A 20,482-nucleotide genomic window follows, 5' to 3' on the forward strand; every position below is an offset into this window, starting at 1 on the left:
GCTGGGTACTGAACTGGTACTGGATTGTCATGCAAGAGAGCGGTGGTGGAGGAAGTGCATTCTACTGTTGGCTGGTAAATGAGTCAACATGCAGACATACAAATTAAGATAATTATCTAGGGTTGAGTGCTGGGTACTGAACTGGTACTGGATTGTCATGCAAGAGAGCGGTGGTGGAGGAAGTGCATTCTACTGTTGGCTGGTAAATGAGTCAACATGTAGACATACAAATTAAGATAATTATCTAAAGCTAATATCAATATCGTAGCCTATGATTATTACATCTAGTAGCTAGAGTTTAGCGTGGGAATGCACGCACACTGCATGTAGTCAGTTATACCACTAATAATTATGTTCGTTGATATTGTCGATCTATACCCCTATTTTATTAATTAAAACTCAGCAACTTTTGATAGACTCTAGAGAGTGGAAAAATATGAAAAGAATTACAGTACTAGTTGGCATAACCTATCCTGTTAAGGTTCACTAATGACGCCAAATATTGCTATTATTGACATACGCGCGTATGATAATCATATTAAGAAGACAAACTACTGTTTTAAAACTTAAAATGCAATAATAAGAAGGGTTGCTTTCCTCTGTCCAGTATGAGAAGTATTTTATTATGAGATGACTGATAAGTTGTATCCTATATGTGTCAACAACACGTACTGTTTGACTGTCACTATTTAAGGGTGCTGTTTTTTCAGAATCATCAGTATTTTACACCGATTTCTCAGTCTGCTATACACGTTTCTATTCGAGAGGTGTATATAGAGCTACTGAAAATGTTAAATAGGTTCTTCTTCCTGAAGGTGTTTAGCCTTATTTTGAGTCTAATCACCTGCTCTACAGCACAAGCCCCAGCAACTCCAGGGCCAATTGCTTTCACCAGAGATTGTCCAGACAACTTGTCCTGCCCACGTGACGATGGTACATTGCAGTGCTACTCAAGATCACAGCTTTGCAATGGAAACCAAGACTGTGTGGGAGGCTCTGACGAGGGACTCAATTTGAACGCATTGGACTGTGAGTGACTTCAGCTGTTCATTTGAGCAATTTATACTATTGTGCATGTATGTAATACAATGCTTCACATGCACAGGTACTGGAATTTTCACTGGAAGAACTACTGCACCAATCGCTTCCTTTGTGTGCGGTGCTGGAGTTGTTGTGGAGCTGGACGAGCTGTGTGATGGTGTTGATGACTGCGGTGGTGGTGATGACGAAGAAACTGCTCTTTGCGAGAGTGAGTTTCATTGTGCAAGCTTATTTATTATAAAAAATTATGTTCGTTGCAGACAAGTGCTTGTTTCCATACTACGGGTCTTGTTCCTTTTCAAGAGAATGTATCTTTACTGACTTGGACTTGAATTGTGGTTTGTGTCGTCCTGGCTGGGCTAGAAATCCTGCTGTCCCATTTGGAGAATGCTTATGTAAGTTTTCTGTCTACTGCATGCAGTCCAGCTCACCGTAATAATTGCACATGTTATGCAGTTGCTCGGTTCCGTTTCTCACTGACCACTTTCTCTGTGGATGAGAATAATGGTCCACTCGTTGGATCTATCACTCTGGACACAGCTGGTCAACTTGATCGGGCCATTTCAGTAGTCGTTCAGACTAATCCTACTGGAAGTGCAATTCGTACGTACATGTGCATGCATGCATTATAGACACTCCTCAGTAAGTATTTTCTGATTGCAGCTGTCTTACTGCATGAATACTCCTATTTGGCATGATCATGCAATTTGTTCCACCTATTTCAAGCCACTATGTAATTATATCTCTCAGCAAGAGTTCTCAGTGATATAGCTATTATAATTATTATACATAATTATAGCTGTAGCAAAATAGATGATGACCTGCAAGTCATGCATGTTTCTTGTATATTTTATTATGGCTGTGTATAATTATGAGTTGTGTCTTTCCCTCACAGCTTTTACTGACTACACACCCATTGTGACCACCCTCCTCTTCCCAGTAAATTCCGTAGGAGGCACTACGATCAATTTCGAAGTCCCCATTATTGATGACCCCAATTGTGAAAATTCCGAGACATTTGGTCTGTCTGCTACTATAGTAGACAACCTCGGAAACTTCACCGCTGGTGGAGATACAGCGACTGGTGTCATCATTGATAATGATAGTAAGTATAATTATAGAGAATTAAGCTAGCAATTGTGGATAATTATAATAACTACAGTGAAATAATTATAGCTTGACTTCATCATGATGCAGTATAATTACACATGCATGCAGTACAAGCTTTGCTATTACACGTTCACTTTTCTTGAACAGATTGCTTCATTGGATTTCAATTTCCTGATTACACTGTGCCAATGGAAGGAATCACATACATGGACGTTTGTCTGGTTACAACTGGGATTGGGCAACTTACCTCTTCTTGTCAAGTACAAGTTAGCTTGGCACAATCTTTGTTTGGCCAGCTTCCTTCCGGCAAGACACAAGCAATGAGTAAGTTCTCTGTATAATGGGTAGTGTACTTGAAATAAAGGTTAAATGTTCACTTCAGCACTTGAAATAATGGTTGCATATTCGCTTGAGCATTAAATATGGCTTATTAACACTCTATTGTAGTTCCTGGAGATGCCACTCTTTTGAACCCAATGGACTTCACTTTCGGCCCTGGTCAAGCAACAATACAGTGCCTCAACATACAAATTGAGGCTGACGCAATTGCTGAAGGATCTGAAGTGTTCCAAGTAAACGTAAATGGCCTTGGCTCTGGTGGATCTCCTTGTGATATTGATCCGAGTACTGATGAATCACAAGTGTGCATACCAAGTGGAGGTATAATGAAGATTGCGTATTGAGTTATAACCGTGAGTTTGTTATTTCCCTTACAGATATTGAGTTTCAGTTCTCTGAAAATGTGTATAATGTTGTTGAGGGTGGTCCTGGATTTGTATTGGTGTGTGTTGACTTGATAAATGGCTTCATTGCTGTTGATACACCCATTACACTGACCACTAACGACATTTCTGCTAATGGTGAGTTAGTTGTGACTCTGTTTCCATGATTTCACTGTATTTTGTTTTATACAGCTGACATTCCTGATCAGTATGGATGTATCGACTACTTCAGTGCACCTAACCCCAACCCCATTATCTTCCCTGCTGGGACATCACCTGGAGTTGCAGGCGCTACACAGTGCAGTAGTATCACCATCAACGACGACAATTGTTGTGAGCTCACTGAGAGCTTTGGTGTCACCGCTTCCTCTAACGATCCTGATGTAATGTTTCCTAACGGAGATTTTGCCATTGTCAATATTGAAGATAACGATTGTGAGCGAATTAAATGTCCTGCAATTATTTTTGCTCAAATACATGTAGAGTAAAATTATAAGTTTAATGCTCAAATTATTGTAATTAATAATATACATTTTCCATTCTTTAGTTAAGATATTTGGATTCATTCCAACATCTGTGACTGTGCCTGAAGGCGTTACTGCTGAGTTGGCAATACAGATAGTCAACAACGTGGTGGTGACAGCTGCTGTTTCACCTGTCACTGCAACCTATAAAATACTTCCTGGTGGAACTGCAACAGGTGCATAAGAATAAAATCATAGGAAGCTAGTCTAGAGTCTTAATTGTTTGATAAGAAGTTGTTTTTCGATGAAAACATAAATTCCATAGCAACTATAGCGGGGAAAATTATCAGTATACGAGGAAGAATTTTGATACAACTTTCATTTCATGTGTTGCAGGTGGTGGAGTGGATCATAATGGTGTTGATGGAACAGTGGTGTTCCCACCCGGATCTGGACAGGGTTCTCAACAACCGATCTTCATTCAAACATTCGATGATAATAATAATGAACCTACTGAGACTATCTTAATAGAGGGATGTGCTGATGCTCCAGACACGTTTGCTCCAAATATGGCTACAGTTGTTATTATCGATGATGATGGTGAGAAATCATGAATTCTAATTCACTACCATTAATTACTTTGTACTGTGCAGTGTGTGAGGTTGGATTTGAGATGAGCACTTACTCTGTTCTGGAGAGTGCTGGAATGGTCGAGTTCTGTCTGGTCAAACTTAATAATGTTCAACTCTCTGGACCTGTCGATGTGCTGATATCCACGTCTGCCTCTCCTACTACTGCTGACAAAGACCCTGCCACTGGTAAGTGAAGAACAATCATGTATAAATGCATGTGTGTTTTTACAAACTCTAAAAATAAAAACAGCTCCCTATAATTATATAAATGTGCTTAGCTATACATAATAAATTATTATGTACAATTAAAGCAAGCCAAAAGCATTTATATGAAACATTTTTGCAGCTGGCTCTGACTATGTTGTGAAAAATTCCGATGTCATACAATTTACAACTGGCTCTACCCGTGAATGTCATATTTTCACCGTTATTGACGACACTAATGATGAGCGTACTGAAAACTTCATGTTGTCTGCCGTTAGCAGTAACAGCGCTTCTCTTGCAGTGACTGGAATAACTAGTGCAGAAGTGTGCATCCAAGACAATGACTGTAAGTTAAGACAAAGAAATGCGTGGACACTAATGTAGTTACCGTATTCTATTCTCCTATATTAGTGATCGTATTCGAATTCGATATGTCTGTATACACTATTGAAGAGGGAGGACCTGCCATTCAGGTTTGTATCAACCTTGTGGAGGGAACTCTCACTAGAGATGTATTTGTCGATGTGGATAATGTGATTGGACAGGGAACTGCCACACGTAAGTGCAAGGCTATAATCATGATGTAATAAGTCATATTGGCTACCATATTCACATTCACCTAGCCTGCTAGTACGTACATGTATACATGTATATAAATAGTCACTATAATTGCGTATATTCCTTACAGTTAACATGGACTACGTTGTGGTCAACCAACCCCTTCTCTTCCCCTCCGGCTCATCCTCTGGTCCACCACCTTCCCAGCAGTGCTTCCCACTCCAGACAATTGATGACTTCAATGTTGAAGACACAGAATTCTTTTTCCTCTCTGCTACCTCTCCCGATCCAGAAGCTGAGTTCACACCGGGGGGAGATACTGCACGTGTGGACATCATCGATAACGATCGTAAGTTTCTTTAAATAGGAATTGCTGGCCAGACTCAAAATACACAGATAAACAGACTATAAAATCAACCGACTATTATATAACTAGTAACCGTCCATGTGCATGCCTCGAGTTAAAATGATTGGCTTGAAAAAGAGAACAGGTCAACTTATGAATAATTACGTTATATCTTCATGCTTATTATTATAATTATACTCAAACTTTTCCTCACAGTGGTACCTATCAGGATTGTGCCTGCTCCCGGCCTTGGCATACCTGACTTCACCATCCTTGAGTCGAATGGTCCACAACAAGTGTGTGTTGAAATCCAAAATCCCTTTGGACAAGACCATCTGGAGAAGTCAGTTTTTGTTACCCTCAGTACTGCTGACGGCACTGCTACGAGTAAGTCAAGTCACAGCACATTGTTTAGCTTATTTATATGTAGCAACTTAAAAATTATTCCTCAATATCTAATTCGCAATTAGCAATAACCTGTAATCTTTTGGCTTTATCATCACAGGTCCTGCTGACTATTCCGCAATATTTCAGCAATTCATCTTTACTCCTGCCAATCAGAATGATCAGCTCTGTGTTAACATTCCCATCATTAATGATGTTATCTGTGAGGGTGATGAGGTGTTCACTGTCAGCCTAACTTCAACTGACAATTGCGTTAACATCCTAATGCCATCTCAAGGATCTGTCACAATTGTTGACGATGATGGTAAGTTTTCTTAGAATTGGAAGTAACTAAATACTATGTTCCCTCCTTCTATAGTTGCTGTGGTTGGCCCTGATCTGGGTGTGGTTCACTACAATGTGACTGAGCGTCTGGATGATGCCGTATGGATCCCTATTCGTCTCAATGGACAGAAGGGACCTGGACGTCAGTGTGTTGTGGAAGTGAGGACCATGGATGGAACAGCCAGTGGTAAATATTGTTACAATCAACATCTCTCAGTGAGATAATTATATTGAAATCTTATACCCACCTTCTCCTTTTTCACAGCTGGAATGGACTACACTAGCATGATGACAACTCTTACCTTTGACAATGCTAACGACCTTCAGACGTTCCATGTTGAGATTCTTGATGACACAATATGCGAGGGCCATGAGTCTTTCTCTGTTTACCTCAGTACCTCTAGCGAAGGGTGTCAAATCTCTGAAAGTGAGCTGATTGTTTACATCTGGGACGATGAGCTGCACTTTGGTGATGATCCTCATTTCAGTATTGCTCTTCCCGGTGGCAAGCTTCTCTGCTACACTGTACAAGGAGAACACGGATTCTCTTTCAACCTAATCAACAACGAAATGATTGTCATGAACTCCAAGTTTGTTCCTGATGCTCGTCGATCTGAAGTGACTTGGCTCGGCTCCATGGGAATCATTGTCCAAGACAGCCAATACAAGGGATCCAACAGCACCAAGCTACGATTTGAATCCTCTGAGAAAAAGATCTACATTGATGATAAAGTGTCTCTCGAAGCAAAGAATATTGAAAAGCTTACTTTCTCCAATGGTAAACTTAGCATATCTGAGGCCCCTCCAGCAACTGGATTCAGATATCCTTCCGTAATGGTCGACCTCCAAGATGTGGAGATCAGCTTCACAATCAAATTCACCAACCAACATTTGGATATGTACTGGCACAGCACTGGAAAGAAGATCATTGACTCTCATGGACTAATCGGTAAGTAATTGGATAATTAAATGCAAAGAGAAGTACTTCATGTTTCAATTGCTGTATACAGGTCAATTTTTCCGTGATGGAGTTGAGATTGATGAGGTGCGTAAGATCCTGATTATGCCCAGTAAGGAACCTGTCCCAGTGATGCGTCGTCCTGTCTGGGCCTTCATGGAGAGAGAGGACAAAGACGACCAGCTTTGCTGGACCGCCATGAATCCTGGATACCAGGGAGAGGGGCTTATCGATGGCTCCTACTTTGACTACCTTGTCGACGATGTCATGTCCACTGACTTCAAGTTCAACAAGCAATAACTGACTCAGAAAAAAACGTTGAACGTATGTCTATGTAGCTAGACTGTTATAAAAATAGAGTCTATAGAGACACGTATAGTTTAGTAATTCCTTCATATCATTCCCCCCATTGAGTTTATACTAGCTTTTTGATGAATCCTTCATTATAAATGGCAGATATTGGCCTATGTGAGTGTCACAATGCATGTCAGACTATACCGTACAGCTTAGGAATCATTAAGCATGTGGCTGTACTTGATCTGCACTACAATGGTATTTGTTGATACAGCACTGGAAACCATTCATGCATGTTCTTGTTAGGCTATCAGTAATTATGAGGCTACGGTGCAAGGTAGTGCTGGAGGGGATGCATTCCACTGTTGTTTCAAATCTTGCACTTGTGAAAGCTGGTAGTGAGTCAGCAGCACACACTGCTATCTCTCTAGGTATAGCCCATAACACGTGTGTACAGTTAGGCAAAGCAAACTCAATACAACTCATCACAAAAATAATGAAGGAATTACTAAACAGTATGGAGATATAATGCACTGTGGCACATAATTATATAGGCGCTCTATAACTATGTTGAATTATTATTGCTGCACAATTTCAAGTTCACATCATAAAAATATGGGCATGTTGAGTGTAGCTCTACACGTAAAGTGATTGAATCAGCTACCACATCTTGTACCACAACTCAGTTTAGTCAAAGACTCAAAGTAGATACTTAGGCAAGGTATTTACTATGGGCTCTGTATTTCCTATCATAATTGCTTGGATACTGAGAAATTTAGAGCTCTTGAAGAGACATCTCCTACTTAGCACAGTGATGAATAGAGAATGGTACGATATGTGTAATGTTAAGTGTCACAGGCATTAGTCTGTTGCCACATTCCAAGTACCTGGATGAGTTGTATCGAGTTTGCTATGCCTCACAGCCTGGCACAGGGTGTGGTGTGTGGTGGGTTGCATACCACGTAGCTATGTATCTATACTCGGGTGGCATAATTACTGCATGAAGCAACTTGCACAATCTATACATCATAATACTGAATACGGTACATTGTATTAATTGTTACAAGTGGTGTTGTACAATGGTGAACATGCACTTTGTGCGCACACTGACTCACAATCGATTCAGCACATGTAATAGCTATCAAAAATCTCGTTTTTTAATCCAATATTTATTATAGAAGGTACTATTATTGCTCTTGGATTCTGGAAACATGGTCTGCAAACACTTTTGCGTCTGTATTGCTATTTTGCTATGTACAAAATAATTGTCGAGATGATTCAAGCCATATTCCATACTTCCCTGGGGGAAGTAAAATATGGCTCATATTCACTGGACATCACCTAGGATACGGAGTGAACCGGTAAATTATAGTATAACTGTACATGTGCGCCTAACATCTATGAAGATAATTATGTCCAAAGTGTGTATTCATGCATGCTTTAATAATATGCACTGTGGGGAAGAATTTATATAGAGAAAATTTTGAAGAGTAGATAAGAAAGGGGAGCTATGATCAGGGAAGAAAGAAGGGAGAGATGGGAGAAGAGAGTGCACGAGGGTGGGAGACTGTGGGCTACCACTCCATATTGCTTAGGTTAATTGCTGTACACTAACGCTCATAGCTAATTATTGTGCTACTGAATAGCGGACAGATTCATGCTTACAAGTAGCTTACTCAATAGTCAAACATGTATGTTTGCATGCTTGTGAGCTTAGTGCTGCAAGGTCTAGGACTGGCATGCAATTTCATTGCGTGTTAAATAAGTTTTACATTCCTCAGTTGCCACTGTTTACACTGATCCATTTAGCAGGAAATTAAGGTTGAATAGCAATGGTCTCTGAAGTGTAACCTAACTACGGTGCCACAATGTGCATGTCTCTAAGCCTATAGCTGAATAGCAGTGGCATCCACATCAGATCTCATGCAAGTTCAGTAGGAAGCAAATAATGTGTGGGAAAAGATTACATCTATATTTCTCATGAGCATGCTATGTAACTGTTGCAATTCTGGGTAACATAATAGTGGATTGTAGAGTAGGTCTGGTTTACCATACTAACTTGTAGAAATCATTAATTTGTTGTGACACACCAAACATAAAGAAATTAAAGGAATTACTCACCACGAGGCTGTCAGATACCTTAATTGCATTGATTATGGTATGTACCCACAAGTCCATGTAAAGTACATAGTGCATCGGAAACTTCTAGCCATCATCATAACTAGTGGAGAATAAAACTCATGGCATTACCGCATTATCCAATGAGGCCATGCAGCTCCTGCATGGGCACCTCTGTTTCCTATGCCACTGCTCTAAGCATTGGTTTAAGTACTAGTCAATATAAATGGTCGGTCCGTCGGTGCACTGTCTAATTTATATGAGAGTATTATTTTCCGCCATTCTCCCACCAACCATGCACAGTTATACAAACTTGATACTTAGCCTCGATCCCAGGCCGAGTTTTCACTTTTATAATGGTTAGGCGAACAACTGAACCTGGCCTGGGATCGAGGCTAAAATAATAATACGAACATACAGCTACATATGCTACAAACTTAATGAAAGTGTGGTCCCGAATTAGTTGTTTAATGTTTCTTATGCTATCGATACTATGGTACCATTTATACCAGCATTTACAATTATACTTATTCTGCTCTAATCCTCCCACACGTGCACAAGCTATATGATGTAATAGCTCAGTAGTAACAAACTCTACTTTATGGAATGCAAGCACATCACTTCCAGTTACTAGGATACACAGGAATTCACTAAAATGATTTGAGCTATTGTTCCCACTGTATGAAAATCAATATTGACAGTGCTCAAGTACTAATTATTGGTCTGCGATTTCTTTAGTTCTTAAGCGCGTGTTTCAGTCAAAACTTCATTAAACACAAGCAACACTCTCGAACTAGTCAATAGTGAAAAGGTGTTTTTTGTTTGAGATGAGTGGACAATATCGTCTACTGAAAGGGATTACTATCCTCCTTGGTCTAATCACCTACTCCACAGCACAAGCACCAGCATCTCCGGCCCCAGTTGCCTTTGATGATGTTTGTCAAACTCAGCAGGGAATTACCGACAACTTGTCTTGTCCACGTAATGATGGTGTGTTAGAGTGCTACCCAAGATCACAGCTTTGCGATGGAATGCAAGACTGTACAGATGGCTCTGATGAGGGAGTCAGTTTGAATGCATTGGACTGTGAGTGATTGAACCAGCTACATTTGCATGAGAAATTTAAACACTTAATAATGTATACAATAATGATGCTTTCATGCACACAGGTACTGGACAGTTCACTGGAAGAACTACTGCACCAATCGCTTCCTTTGTGTGCGGTGCTGGAGTTGTTGTGGAGCTGGATCAGCTGTGTGATGGTGTTGATAACTGCCAAGGTGGTGGTGATGACGAAACCACCGCTCTTTGCGAGAGTGAGTTTCATTGTGCAAGCTTATTTATTAAAAACATTTTTCATTGCAGACAAGTGCTTTTTTCCATACTATGGATCTTGTCCCTATTCAAGAGAATGTATCTTTACTGACTTGGACTTGAATTGTGGTTTGTGTCGTCCCGGCTGGGCTAGAAATCCTGCTGCCATCCTTGGAGAATGCTTATGTAAGTTTTTTTTGTGTACTACAGCTCACACATGATAACAATGACATTTATGCAGTTGCCAACTTTGGATTCTCACTGACCTCTTTCACCGTGGTTGAGAATGCTGGTCCTCTCAGTGGATCTATCACTCTGACTACAGCTGGTCAAATTGACCGGGAGATTCAAGTAGTCATTCAGACTGTTGCTAGTGGAAGTGCTACTGGTAAATACACACAAATATGAATACGGGCACAGACTATAGAAAATTGTTGATATCATTCAAATCGGTTTTTAAATTGGTCATGAGTATGGAATATTATGCAGTTTCATTCAACACTGTTCTTTTCTTCTCCTATGTATTATAGCTTCTGCTGACTACACACCTACCGTGACAACTGTCATATTCCCAAGATTCACGGGAGGAGGCAATACACAGGATTTTACTATTCCTATTATTGATGAGCTGATCGTAGAAGGCACTGAGACATTTATTCTGTCTGCTACTATAGTAAACGATCTCGGAAACTTCACCGCTGGTGGTGATACAGCTACTGGTGTCATCATTGATAATGACCGTGAGTATTCATGTTTTGCAGCCTATAAATATACCATAACAGAATAATAGAATTCTTAGTCTAAGAGCTGTCTTGAAGTTTTATATTTTAATCTAATGCTGCAGAACTGGATATTGGCTACGAGTTTGGAACATACGATGTGATTGAGGGTAATGTGTTGCAAGAAGTTTGTTTGGTGGCATTGAATGGTGCTCAACTGCAAGTTTCTGCTGATGTAACCGTGTCTACTAGCAACATTGGACAAGCATTGTGTAAGTGGACACATCTGTTTAATTTTCACAAGGTTCATTAAGGATCTTTACCACATGTCTAGCCAACATTTGCAGCCGAGTTTATAAAATTATTAGCATATACTGGTGTTAAATAATGTTTATTATGACTTCATAGCTGGCCAAGATTACGATGCTACTACTACAACTGTAACTTTCACGCCTGGATCGAGCAGACAGTGCTGGTCTATCATGATCCTCGATGATGCGAATGACGAAGCTACAGAATGTTTCCAAGTCAACTCAGTGACTCAATCTGGATCCATCAACATCCCTGCTGCAGGAAGTACTGCAATGGTGTGCATTGCAGATAATGATGGTGAGTACTTTTTTCTAAATTATCATCGCGAGTCTTTGTCTTAAATACATTGCTGTATGACATCATGTACAATTAGCTCTATGGATGGTAGCCATGCAATAACATCATTATTGTGATATCTCTTACAGTTCTTGACTTTGCATTCTCACAAAGTCTATACAATGTCGGAGAAGGAGATGCTTTTGCTCAGGTGTGTATTGACTTGACGGCTGGTGTTCTACAGAGAAGTGTACCCATTGTGCTTACTACTTCTGATGGCTCTGCCTTGAGTAAGTAAAAAACCTTGTAAAGGGTTAGGCCTTTTAAGAGGTATAATTATAATTATAAATTCCTCAATACACTAATTAATAGTACGAGCAATTCTCGATGAACCTCAAATTCACTGAACAAATTTACAGTGTTTAAATAATCATCTTTATACACTTATTTCAGGTGGTGTTCCAGACTACACAGCTACCACCGCCACCATTTCATTTTCATCTGGTACCGCCCCTGGGGGAACAGGTTCTCAGATGTGCATCAACATCCCTATTAGCGATGATATTCTGGTGGAGAACCTAGAGAACTTCCTCGTGTCAGCTTCGTCCACTGATAGTGAAGCCATGTTTCCCACTGGAAACAGTGCGTCAGTTCAAATCACAGACAATGATAGTGAGTTCACATGACTATATTTTGTAGCGCTTGTTATAATTAGAGCTAATCTACTAAAATTTAATCGCAGCGCCCGCACAAAATTTGAACATTTACTCTTGTGTGTCTGTCTACTATTTTTGGAGAGAGTTGAATGATTCTCTCATTAACCCTAACTTCTTTTAGTCCCCATGTTCCAATTCACCCAAACAACATACGCTGTGGGTGAGGGTGTTGGTAATGCTATGATATCCATCGAGCTTATCGACAGGGAGCTCACATTTCCCATCGTCGTGAGTGTCTTCGATGTAGCTGGAGGCAGTGCAACAGGTAATAAATCCTCGATTATATATGCTATAGTAGTGTAAGTTCACAGTAAATTTATTGCTATTCAATGTATGTATTCTATACCATTGATATAAGCATATAAATATAGATAGAGGTGCATGTCTCTGCATGCTTTTTTCGTGCTTTTGTGAGCATGCCATGCACTTGTACTCTTACTTAACAATCATATTTGTTAATTTTCACAGATGGTGCAGATTACACTGGAGTGGCAGCCAGCCTCAATTTCTTGGCTGGAAATGGACCAGGAACAATAATGTCTTTTGTTTTCCCCATCATTGATGATCCCAATGTGGAGCCTACAGAAACAATATTACTTGAGGCCAACGCTGGTTTCCCAGGTCAATTTTCAGTTGGAGGAGATTCTGCTGTAGTTGCTATTACCGATAATGATGGTGAGTTAAATACCTGACTCCTGTATATATTATTAGCAACAATAGTTAAGCAATTTCTTCAAGTTGTGAATTTCAATACTGCATGCTTCGATTCAGAATGTTATTTAATTAATGCTTTGCACCTATATACAGCTTGTGAGGTCGGTCTAGAACAACCTGCTTACACGGTCGGAGAGGCAAATGTCATGCAAGAGGTGTGTCTGATAAAGACTAACAATGCTGTGCTTAGTGAGAACATTGACGTGCAAGTGTTCACTTCAACACTGGCAGCAAATGGTGTCAAAGGTTCCGCCACAGGTACATAATTATACAGTGCAGAAAATAGTACCTATTGATGTATAATTATATGCACACAAAACGTCATATAAATTGATGCTCCTAGGCGATGATAATTATAGAGAAATTATTTCACAGCTGGTGTTGATTATAATTCACTTCCTGGTGGAACCACGGTGACGTTCGGGCCTGGAATCATTCGTGCTTGTGTGATGATCCAAATACTAGAAGACACAGACGACGAAGTGAACGAGTTCTTCCAAGTCAACGCTCAAAGCACCAATTCTCAACTCATCGTTTCAAGCACTGCCAACGACGCTCAAGTCTGCATTACAGATGACGATTGTGAGCACATACAGTAATTTTTTTAGACCTGTGCATGTGGTTATAATGATTTGTATACATGCATAGAGATAGTGTTAGTGCAGTCATGTACTGCATAGCAGTGTTTGTGTGTGTAGTGCCATGTACTACCATTAATTATACAGCCTGCATGCCAATCTCGTTCTTCGTGTTATTATATCTTTTCTCTAATCAACAGTTGTGATGTTCATGCTAACTCAGTCGGTATACAATGTTGATGAGGGAGACGGTACAGCTGAGGTGTGTGTCGAACTTACTTCCGGCTCTGCTTCAAGATCCATCACTATCAATCTTGGTACCTCTGACATCTCTGCCTTGGGTGAGCCCAATAATTTCTGTCAAATACAGCATAAAACATCTACCACCAGTGGCGTAGGAACCAATTTTTCAATGGGGGGGATCTAGTTTTTGAATGGAAAAAAGTATGGCTATCTAGAAATTGATAAGTCATATCTGTTTATAATAGCCTAGAAAGATGGGCTCAAGCCCCTGGAGCCCCCCATTCCTACGCCACTGAGTCCACACATCATGACTCAGATACTCCGATTCATTATTTGTTCACTAGATCTAACATTGTATCTATCACATTACATCAAGCTCTATAATTCTTTCCCTATTCTTAGATACAATGGACTACACTATGGGTGGTTACTCAGTAACCTTCCAGCCTAACGCTGCTGTTGGTACCCAAGTGTGTACCAACATTCCCATCACTGATGACACTGATGTTGAGTTGTCCGAGAGTTTCCTTGTCTCTGCAAGCTCTACTGATTCTCAAGTCTTGTTCCCGGGTGGAAGTTCCTCCTCTGTGTCCATTGCTGACAATGACAGTGAGAACAATACAATTATCAGGATTGACGTGTGAATAAATCTATAACAAGAGTAAATTGCTCAAATTGGCGCTGCGCTTGTTTAAAATTCAAATTTTCAGTAGGTCAGTAGTAAAACAAAAGTGTCCACGGTCATTATCTAGCTGTTTGGAGGATACAAAGATTACTGAGTGAAATGATTTGATGACATGCATGTATCTCATATATTCCCTGTAGTTCCAATGTTCCGCTTCTCTCAAGCGGTGTACCCCACTGCCGAGGAGAACGGCCCAGTTACAGTCACTGTTGAGCTGTTTGACAGAATGCTGACCTTCCCCATTGCTGTGACTGTCATGGATATCGCAGGAGGCTCTGCTACTGGTAAGATTAGATGCGGCTTGTTAACGAGCAATATATAGAGTACAGAGTCTTTTTTCTTGTGCATACGGCAGCGTATGTATGTATAAGGTTAATTAAGAGAATGACAATTCCTAAAAAAATGTTATTATACATCCACTGATTCGCTCCTGTAGATGGTGTTGATTACAATGGTGTGTTTTCTGTGCTGAACTTCAATGCTGGTGATGGACCTGGTACAACAATGACCTTTACCATCCCTATCACGAACGATAACATTGACGAGATATTGGAGAACATCCTTCTTCAAGGAAGTGCAGCTGCCCCTGGGGCATTCCCTCAAAACTCAGCACAAGTACAAATCATCGATGATGATGGTGAGTTACACAAAAATGATTTTACGCTGCAGGCATCCAAAATCCTTAAATGAAAAGAAAAAAGTTATAATGAGTTTCTTGTTGCAGTATGCGAGGTTGGAATTGAAATGGACACATACAATATTATCGAGAGCACTGGAATGGTTGAGATATGTCTGGCCAAGCTTAACAATGTTCAACTCTCTGGACCTGTGGATGTGCTGATATCCACTTCTGCTGCTCCTGCTACTGCTGGCAAAAACTCTGCCATTGGTAAGTGAAATTGTCCACTATAGTATGATTAGTCGTATAAACTGTACTGTATGGAAAGCTCGATCCCAAATGTGAGTACTATACTGTGGAATACAATTATACTGAGTGTATAGTACAATGTATCTGATAGCTCAGGCCAAAAACTTTCATGGGATTGTTATTTTTACTTCAGCTGGAACTGACTACACTATACAAAACTCTGTTGCCGTGACATTCATGCCTGGCACTGCCCGCCAGTGTATCACCATCCCCATCAATGATGACAGTCTGGATGAGCTTACTGAAAACTTTATGGTGAATGCTGTTAGCAGTAACAGCGCTTCCATTGCTGTGACTGACAGCAGTGCTGAAGTGTGTATCCAAGATGATGACTGTAAGTGCCTGCATATAATTATACACACATAAATTTGGATACATTTTGACGGCCTTCTATTTATTTTTAGTGATCAGATTTGCCTTTGAAATGTCTGTGTACACTAACGAAGAGGGGCAGCCTGCCGTTCAGGTTTGTGTCAACCTTGTGGAGGGAACTCTCACTAGAGATGTGACTGTCGATGTGGATAATGTGATTGGACAGGGAACTGCCACACGTAAGTGAATGAGGTAGTCTGTCACTCCTAGGTATATGTATGGGGGTTGCAATTAAAATTAGCACATACATTACTGTGTATCAATTATTTTTCCTCTGTGCAGTTAACATGGACTACGTTGTGGTCAACGAGGCCCTTCTCTTCCCCTCCGGCTCATCCTCTGGTCCACCACCTTCCCAGCAGTGCTTCTTTATCCAGCCAATTGATGACTTCAATGTTGAGGCCACAGAATTCTATCAACTCTCTGCTACCTCTCCCGATCCACAAGCTGAGTTCTCCCCTGGAGCCGATTCTGCACGTGTGGACATCATCGACAACGATTGTAGGTTTCCGTATAATACACAGTATATACGAACTGCTGGCTTGAAAATAGAAAAGAAAGTATGCACATAGGAGGCTTACCAGCCTTGGTGACTGTATAAAAGAATACAGAGTCTTGTTGCACATAGTTATAACAATTATACCTTTCTCACAGTACTACCCATCAGGATTGTGCCTGCTCCCGGCCTTGGCATACCCGACTTCACTATTCCTGAGGCCAATGGTTCACAACAAGTGTGTGTTGAAATCCAAAATCCCTTTGGACAAGACCATCTGGAGAAGTCGGTTGTTGTCACCCTCAGTTCTGCTGACAGCACTGCTATGAGTAAGTCAGGTCATAATACATAGGCATAATTATATCAAATATTCACTAACTGTATGATTTTTCTGATGCAATGATGGCCAGCACAGGCTTCTGTTTAATTCTGAGTATGAGTTATTTATTCTTTCAACTCGTCATTACAGGTCCTGCTGACTACTCTGCAATCTCTATGCAATTCATCTTCACTCCTACCAATCAGAATGATCAGCTCTGTGTTAACATTCCCATCATTAATGATGTTATCTGTGAGGGTGATGAGGTGTTCACTGTCAGCCTAACTTCAAATGATGATTGCGTCAGCATCCAAATGCCATCTCAAGGATCTGTCACAATTGTTGACGATGATGGTAAGTATTCATAATAGAATTTAGTGAAGGGAATATGCATGCAATCACAATTTTGGCAAGAAAATATCAATCCCTTCCTCTACACAGTTGCCACGGTTGGCCCTGACCAGGGTGTGGTTCACTACAATGTGACAGAGCGTCTGGATGATTCCGTATGGATCCCTATTCGTCTCAGTGGACAGAAGGGAGCCGGACGCCAGTGTGAGGTGGAAGTGAGAACCATGGATGGAACTGCCAGTGGTAAATTATTGTAATCAATAACATCTCAGTCTCAGTGACGTAATTAAATTGAAATCCTATACCCACCCTCTCTTTTTTCACAGCTGGAATGGACTACACTAGCATGACGACAACTCTTACCTTTGACAATGCTAACGAACTTCAGACATTCCATGTTGAGATTCTTGATGACACAATATGCGAGGGCCACGAGTCTTTCTCTGTTTTCCTCAGCAGCTCGAGTGAAGGGTGTGAAATCACTGAAAGTGAGCTGATTGTTTGGATCTGGGACGATGAGCTGCACTTTGGTGATGATCCTCATTTCAGTATTGCTCTTCCCGGTGGCAAGCTTCTCTGCTACACTGTACAAGGAGAACACGGATTCTCTTTCAACCTAATCAACAACGAAATGATTGTCATGAACTCCAAGTTTGTTCCTGATGCTCGTCGATCTGAAGTGACTTGGCTCGGCTCCATGGGAATCATTGTCCAAGACAGCCAATACAAGGGATCCAACAGCACCAAGCTACGATTTGAATCCTCTGAGAAAAAGATCTACATTGATGATAAAGTGTCTCTCGAAGCAAAAAATATCGAAAAGCTTACTTTCTCAAACGGCAAACTTACCATATCTGAGGCCCCTCCAGCAACTGGATTCAGATATCCTTCCGTAATGGTCGACCTCCAAGATGTGGAGATCAGCTTCACAATCAAATTCACCAACCAACATTTGGACATGTACTGGCACAGCACTGGAAAGAAGATCATTGACTCTCATGGACTAATCGGTAAGTAATTGGATACTTAAATGCAAAGAAAAGTACTTTATGTTTCAATTGCTGCATACAGGTCAATTCTTCCGTGATGGAGTTGAGATCGATGAGGTGCGTAAGATCCTGATTATGCCCAGTAAGGAACCTGTCCCAGTGATGCGTCGTCCTGTCTGGGCCTTCATGGAGAGAGAGGACAAAGACGACCAGCTTTGCTGGACCGCCATGAATCCTGGATATCAGGGAGAGGGACTCATCGATGGTTCCTACTTTGACTATCTTGTCGACGATGTCATGTCCACTGACTTCAAGTTCAACAAGCAGTAAACTGTGAACAAGATAAATTATAATGACAAAAAACAATTTTAGACCATAGTGTAGTAAAAACAGTTTTTATCTCACCTGTATGCTGGATTTAGGCAAGATACTTTTATAGTATAGTCTGTCTGAACATAATATTAGTAAGATTGTAGTAATACATCGTATATCATGTTTGTATATCTTCTCTCAACACTTCACCATGTTCATGTATGTACTATACTGTAGTAGAGTCCTAGCTTGCATGCATGTGTTGCATTTTAGTGTACACTGGAGAATGTTCCGCAAGGCATGGTATTGTGTCATGAATATTTAATTTGCCTTACAGAACTCTTTCAGTTGAAACAGAGTATAATTATCATAAATTGAACATTATACAATCATGTGAAAAGTCAGCATAATAATAAGGCCCACTATCTTATCTATGCTCACGCTTATAATTATATACAAAATGTGATCTTTATACATACATGCTCATATGTATCTGTTACATCACAGACTTGTTTACTGTTTCACTTTGATCCTAAAAATAATAACTACACTTGACCAGGTGAATGCTGGCGCTCTACTAAATAGGCTTACGCTTACCAAATAGAGAACAAGATCCCTTAGTCTAAGATATAGGTATGGATTTCTTCTATCTCCTAATGTTAGCACTCTCTTCTCATCTTATGATTGCTACTGCTAATTCTGTACCAGTAGAAGCAAACACTGAAGCAGTGGATAACAATACTTGCTGGACAAAGATACAAATACCCTGTGAAACTTCATCAACCACACAAACTGGTTTAATAAAAGATCTCAGATCTCAGAAATTTCAATTCAGTATTGGTTCAATAATAATCGAATATTCTGACCTGGACTGTTATCCTTGGATGTTTCGTAATCCCAGAAATGGAAAATGTGAATGTAGTAATATTCCATATCGCTCTGTACTATGTGATGTTGAAATCAGAAGGGACATCCATTCTTGATTGCTATTGTATGACTTACGATAGTGAGAGCAATGAAACTCAGTTAGGAAGATGTGTGTATGGTTGCGGACATAAAACAGACACTGTGTTTTATACACTTCCAAATAACACGGACAATCTTAATTCATACTCTTGTGGAAGAATGAACCGCGATTCAACACTGTGTGGGCAGTGTCTATCAGGATATTCACCACTCTTGTACTCGTATGAAATGAAATGCATGAACTGCACAGGAGAGAATATGACCTACAACTGGATCAAGTATATAGCAGTTGCTTACATTCCTTTAACATTCTTCTTTTTCTTTGTCGTAATCTTCAAATTTAACGGAACTTCACCAATGCTGAAGTTGTTCATTAGTGTGTCCCAGGGAATCTTTTCACCTATTGCTGTTCGAGGTAATTTTTCTGTCATTTCAAAGAAATCATATGTTGAGAAACTTATTAAAGCTATAGGCTGCTTTTTTGGTATCTGGAATTTGGATTTCTTTCGTGCTGCCATCCCACCTATTTGTGCGACGGACATCAGTCAAATACAAGTGCTTGCTTTGGATTATGCAATTGCCTTTTATCCATTGGTACTGGTTATTCTGACTTACTTTCTCATTAGTTTGCATAGCCGTGATGTACGTATAGTTGTTTGGTTGTGGATACCTTTTCATAAGGTTTTCAGTTTAGTTAGTCAAAGCTGGGATATGGAAGGATCGATTGTGAATGCTTTTGCGACCTTTTTATTACTCTCCTACTTAAAAATTCTCAACAATACTGTTGATTTACTAGTATTTACTAGAATGTACGTACTGAAGGCCAACAGCAAAGAATACACTATAAAGCATGTACTTTACTCTGATGCAACAGTGGAATACTTCGGACATGAACATCTTCCGTACGCAATAGTAGCTTTGTTTGTCGGAGTTTTTGTTGTAATGCTTCCTATAGTCTTTCTGATTGTATATCCAATGAAATGGTTTCAGAAATGTCTCAATGCTTTGAAAATTCA

General features: G+C 40.2%; 1 protein-coding gene across 1 annotated transcript; it reads left to right on the forward strand.

The window, feature by feature from the left end:
• Nucleotides 1-713: 713 nt before the first annotated feature.
• On the forward strand, nucleotides 714-18,709 carry LOC135336351 (uncharacterized). Its single transcript, XM_064532114.1, has 46 exons — nucleotides 714-1,029; nucleotides 1,106-1,249; nucleotides 1,302-1,436; nucleotides 1,498-1,644; nucleotides 1,937-2,146; nucleotides 2,299-2,475; nucleotides 2,599-2,811; nucleotides 2,868-3,011; nucleotides 3,066-3,308; nucleotides 3,421-3,573; nucleotides 3,734-3,937; nucleotides 3,991-4,155; nucleotides 4,316-4,519; nucleotides 4,585-4,731; nucleotides 4,862-5,080; nucleotides 5,294-5,464; nucleotides 5,583-5,786; nucleotides 5,841-5,993; nucleotides 6,072-6,755; nucleotides 6,817-7,061; nucleotides 9,974-10,262; nucleotides 10,346-10,492; nucleotides 10,542-10,676; nucleotides 10,732-10,878; nucleotides 11,021-11,230; nucleotides 11,335-11,481; nucleotides 11,618-11,818; nucleotides 11,947-12,087; nucleotides 12,251-12,469; nucleotides 12,635-12,778; nucleotides 12,982-13,188; nucleotides 13,321-13,485; nucleotides 13,603-13,809; nucleotides 14,006-14,146; nucleotides 14,451-14,657; nucleotides 14,874-15,017; nucleotides 15,170-15,370; nucleotides 15,458-15,622; nucleotides 15,795-15,995; nucleotides 16,066-16,212; nucleotides 16,316-16,534; nucleotides 16,688-16,858; nucleotides 16,999-17,202; nucleotides 17,290-17,442; nucleotides 17,526-18,209; nucleotides 18,271-18,709. Exons 1-46 carry the CDS (start codon nucleotides 789-791, stop codon nucleotides 18,516-18,518), a joined length of 9,447 nt encoding a protein of 3,148 aa, XP_064388184.1. The 5' UTR covers nucleotides 714-788; the 3' UTR covers nucleotides 18,519-18,709.
• The last annotated feature ends 1,773 nt before the right edge of the window (nucleotides 18,710-20,482 follow it).

This window comes from Halichondria panicea, chromosome 5, assembly GCF_963675165.1.
Source record: "Halichondria panicea chromosome 5, odHalPani1.1, whole genome shotgun sequence".
Classification (NCBI taxonomy): Eukaryota; Metazoa; Porifera; class Demospongiae; order Suberitida; family Halichondriidae; genus Halichondria; species Halichondria panicea.

What these genes read in the sequence shown, in the direction of transcription:
- LOC135336351 (XM_064532114.1), top strand. Translation starts at nt 789, where the DNA reads ATGTTAAATAGGTTCTTCTTCCTGAAGGTGTTTAGCCTTATTTTGAGT. An exon ending in GTGCATCCAAGACAATGACT is followed by an intron (nt 4,520 to 4,584) that starts GTAAGTTAAGAC and finishes CTCCTATATTAG; the next exon opens with TGATCGTATTCGAATTCGAT. An exon ending in CATGGATGGAACTGCCAGTG is followed by an intron (nt 17,443 to 17,525) that starts GTAAATTATTGT and finishes CTTTTTTCACAG; the next exon opens with CTGGAATGGACTACACTAGC.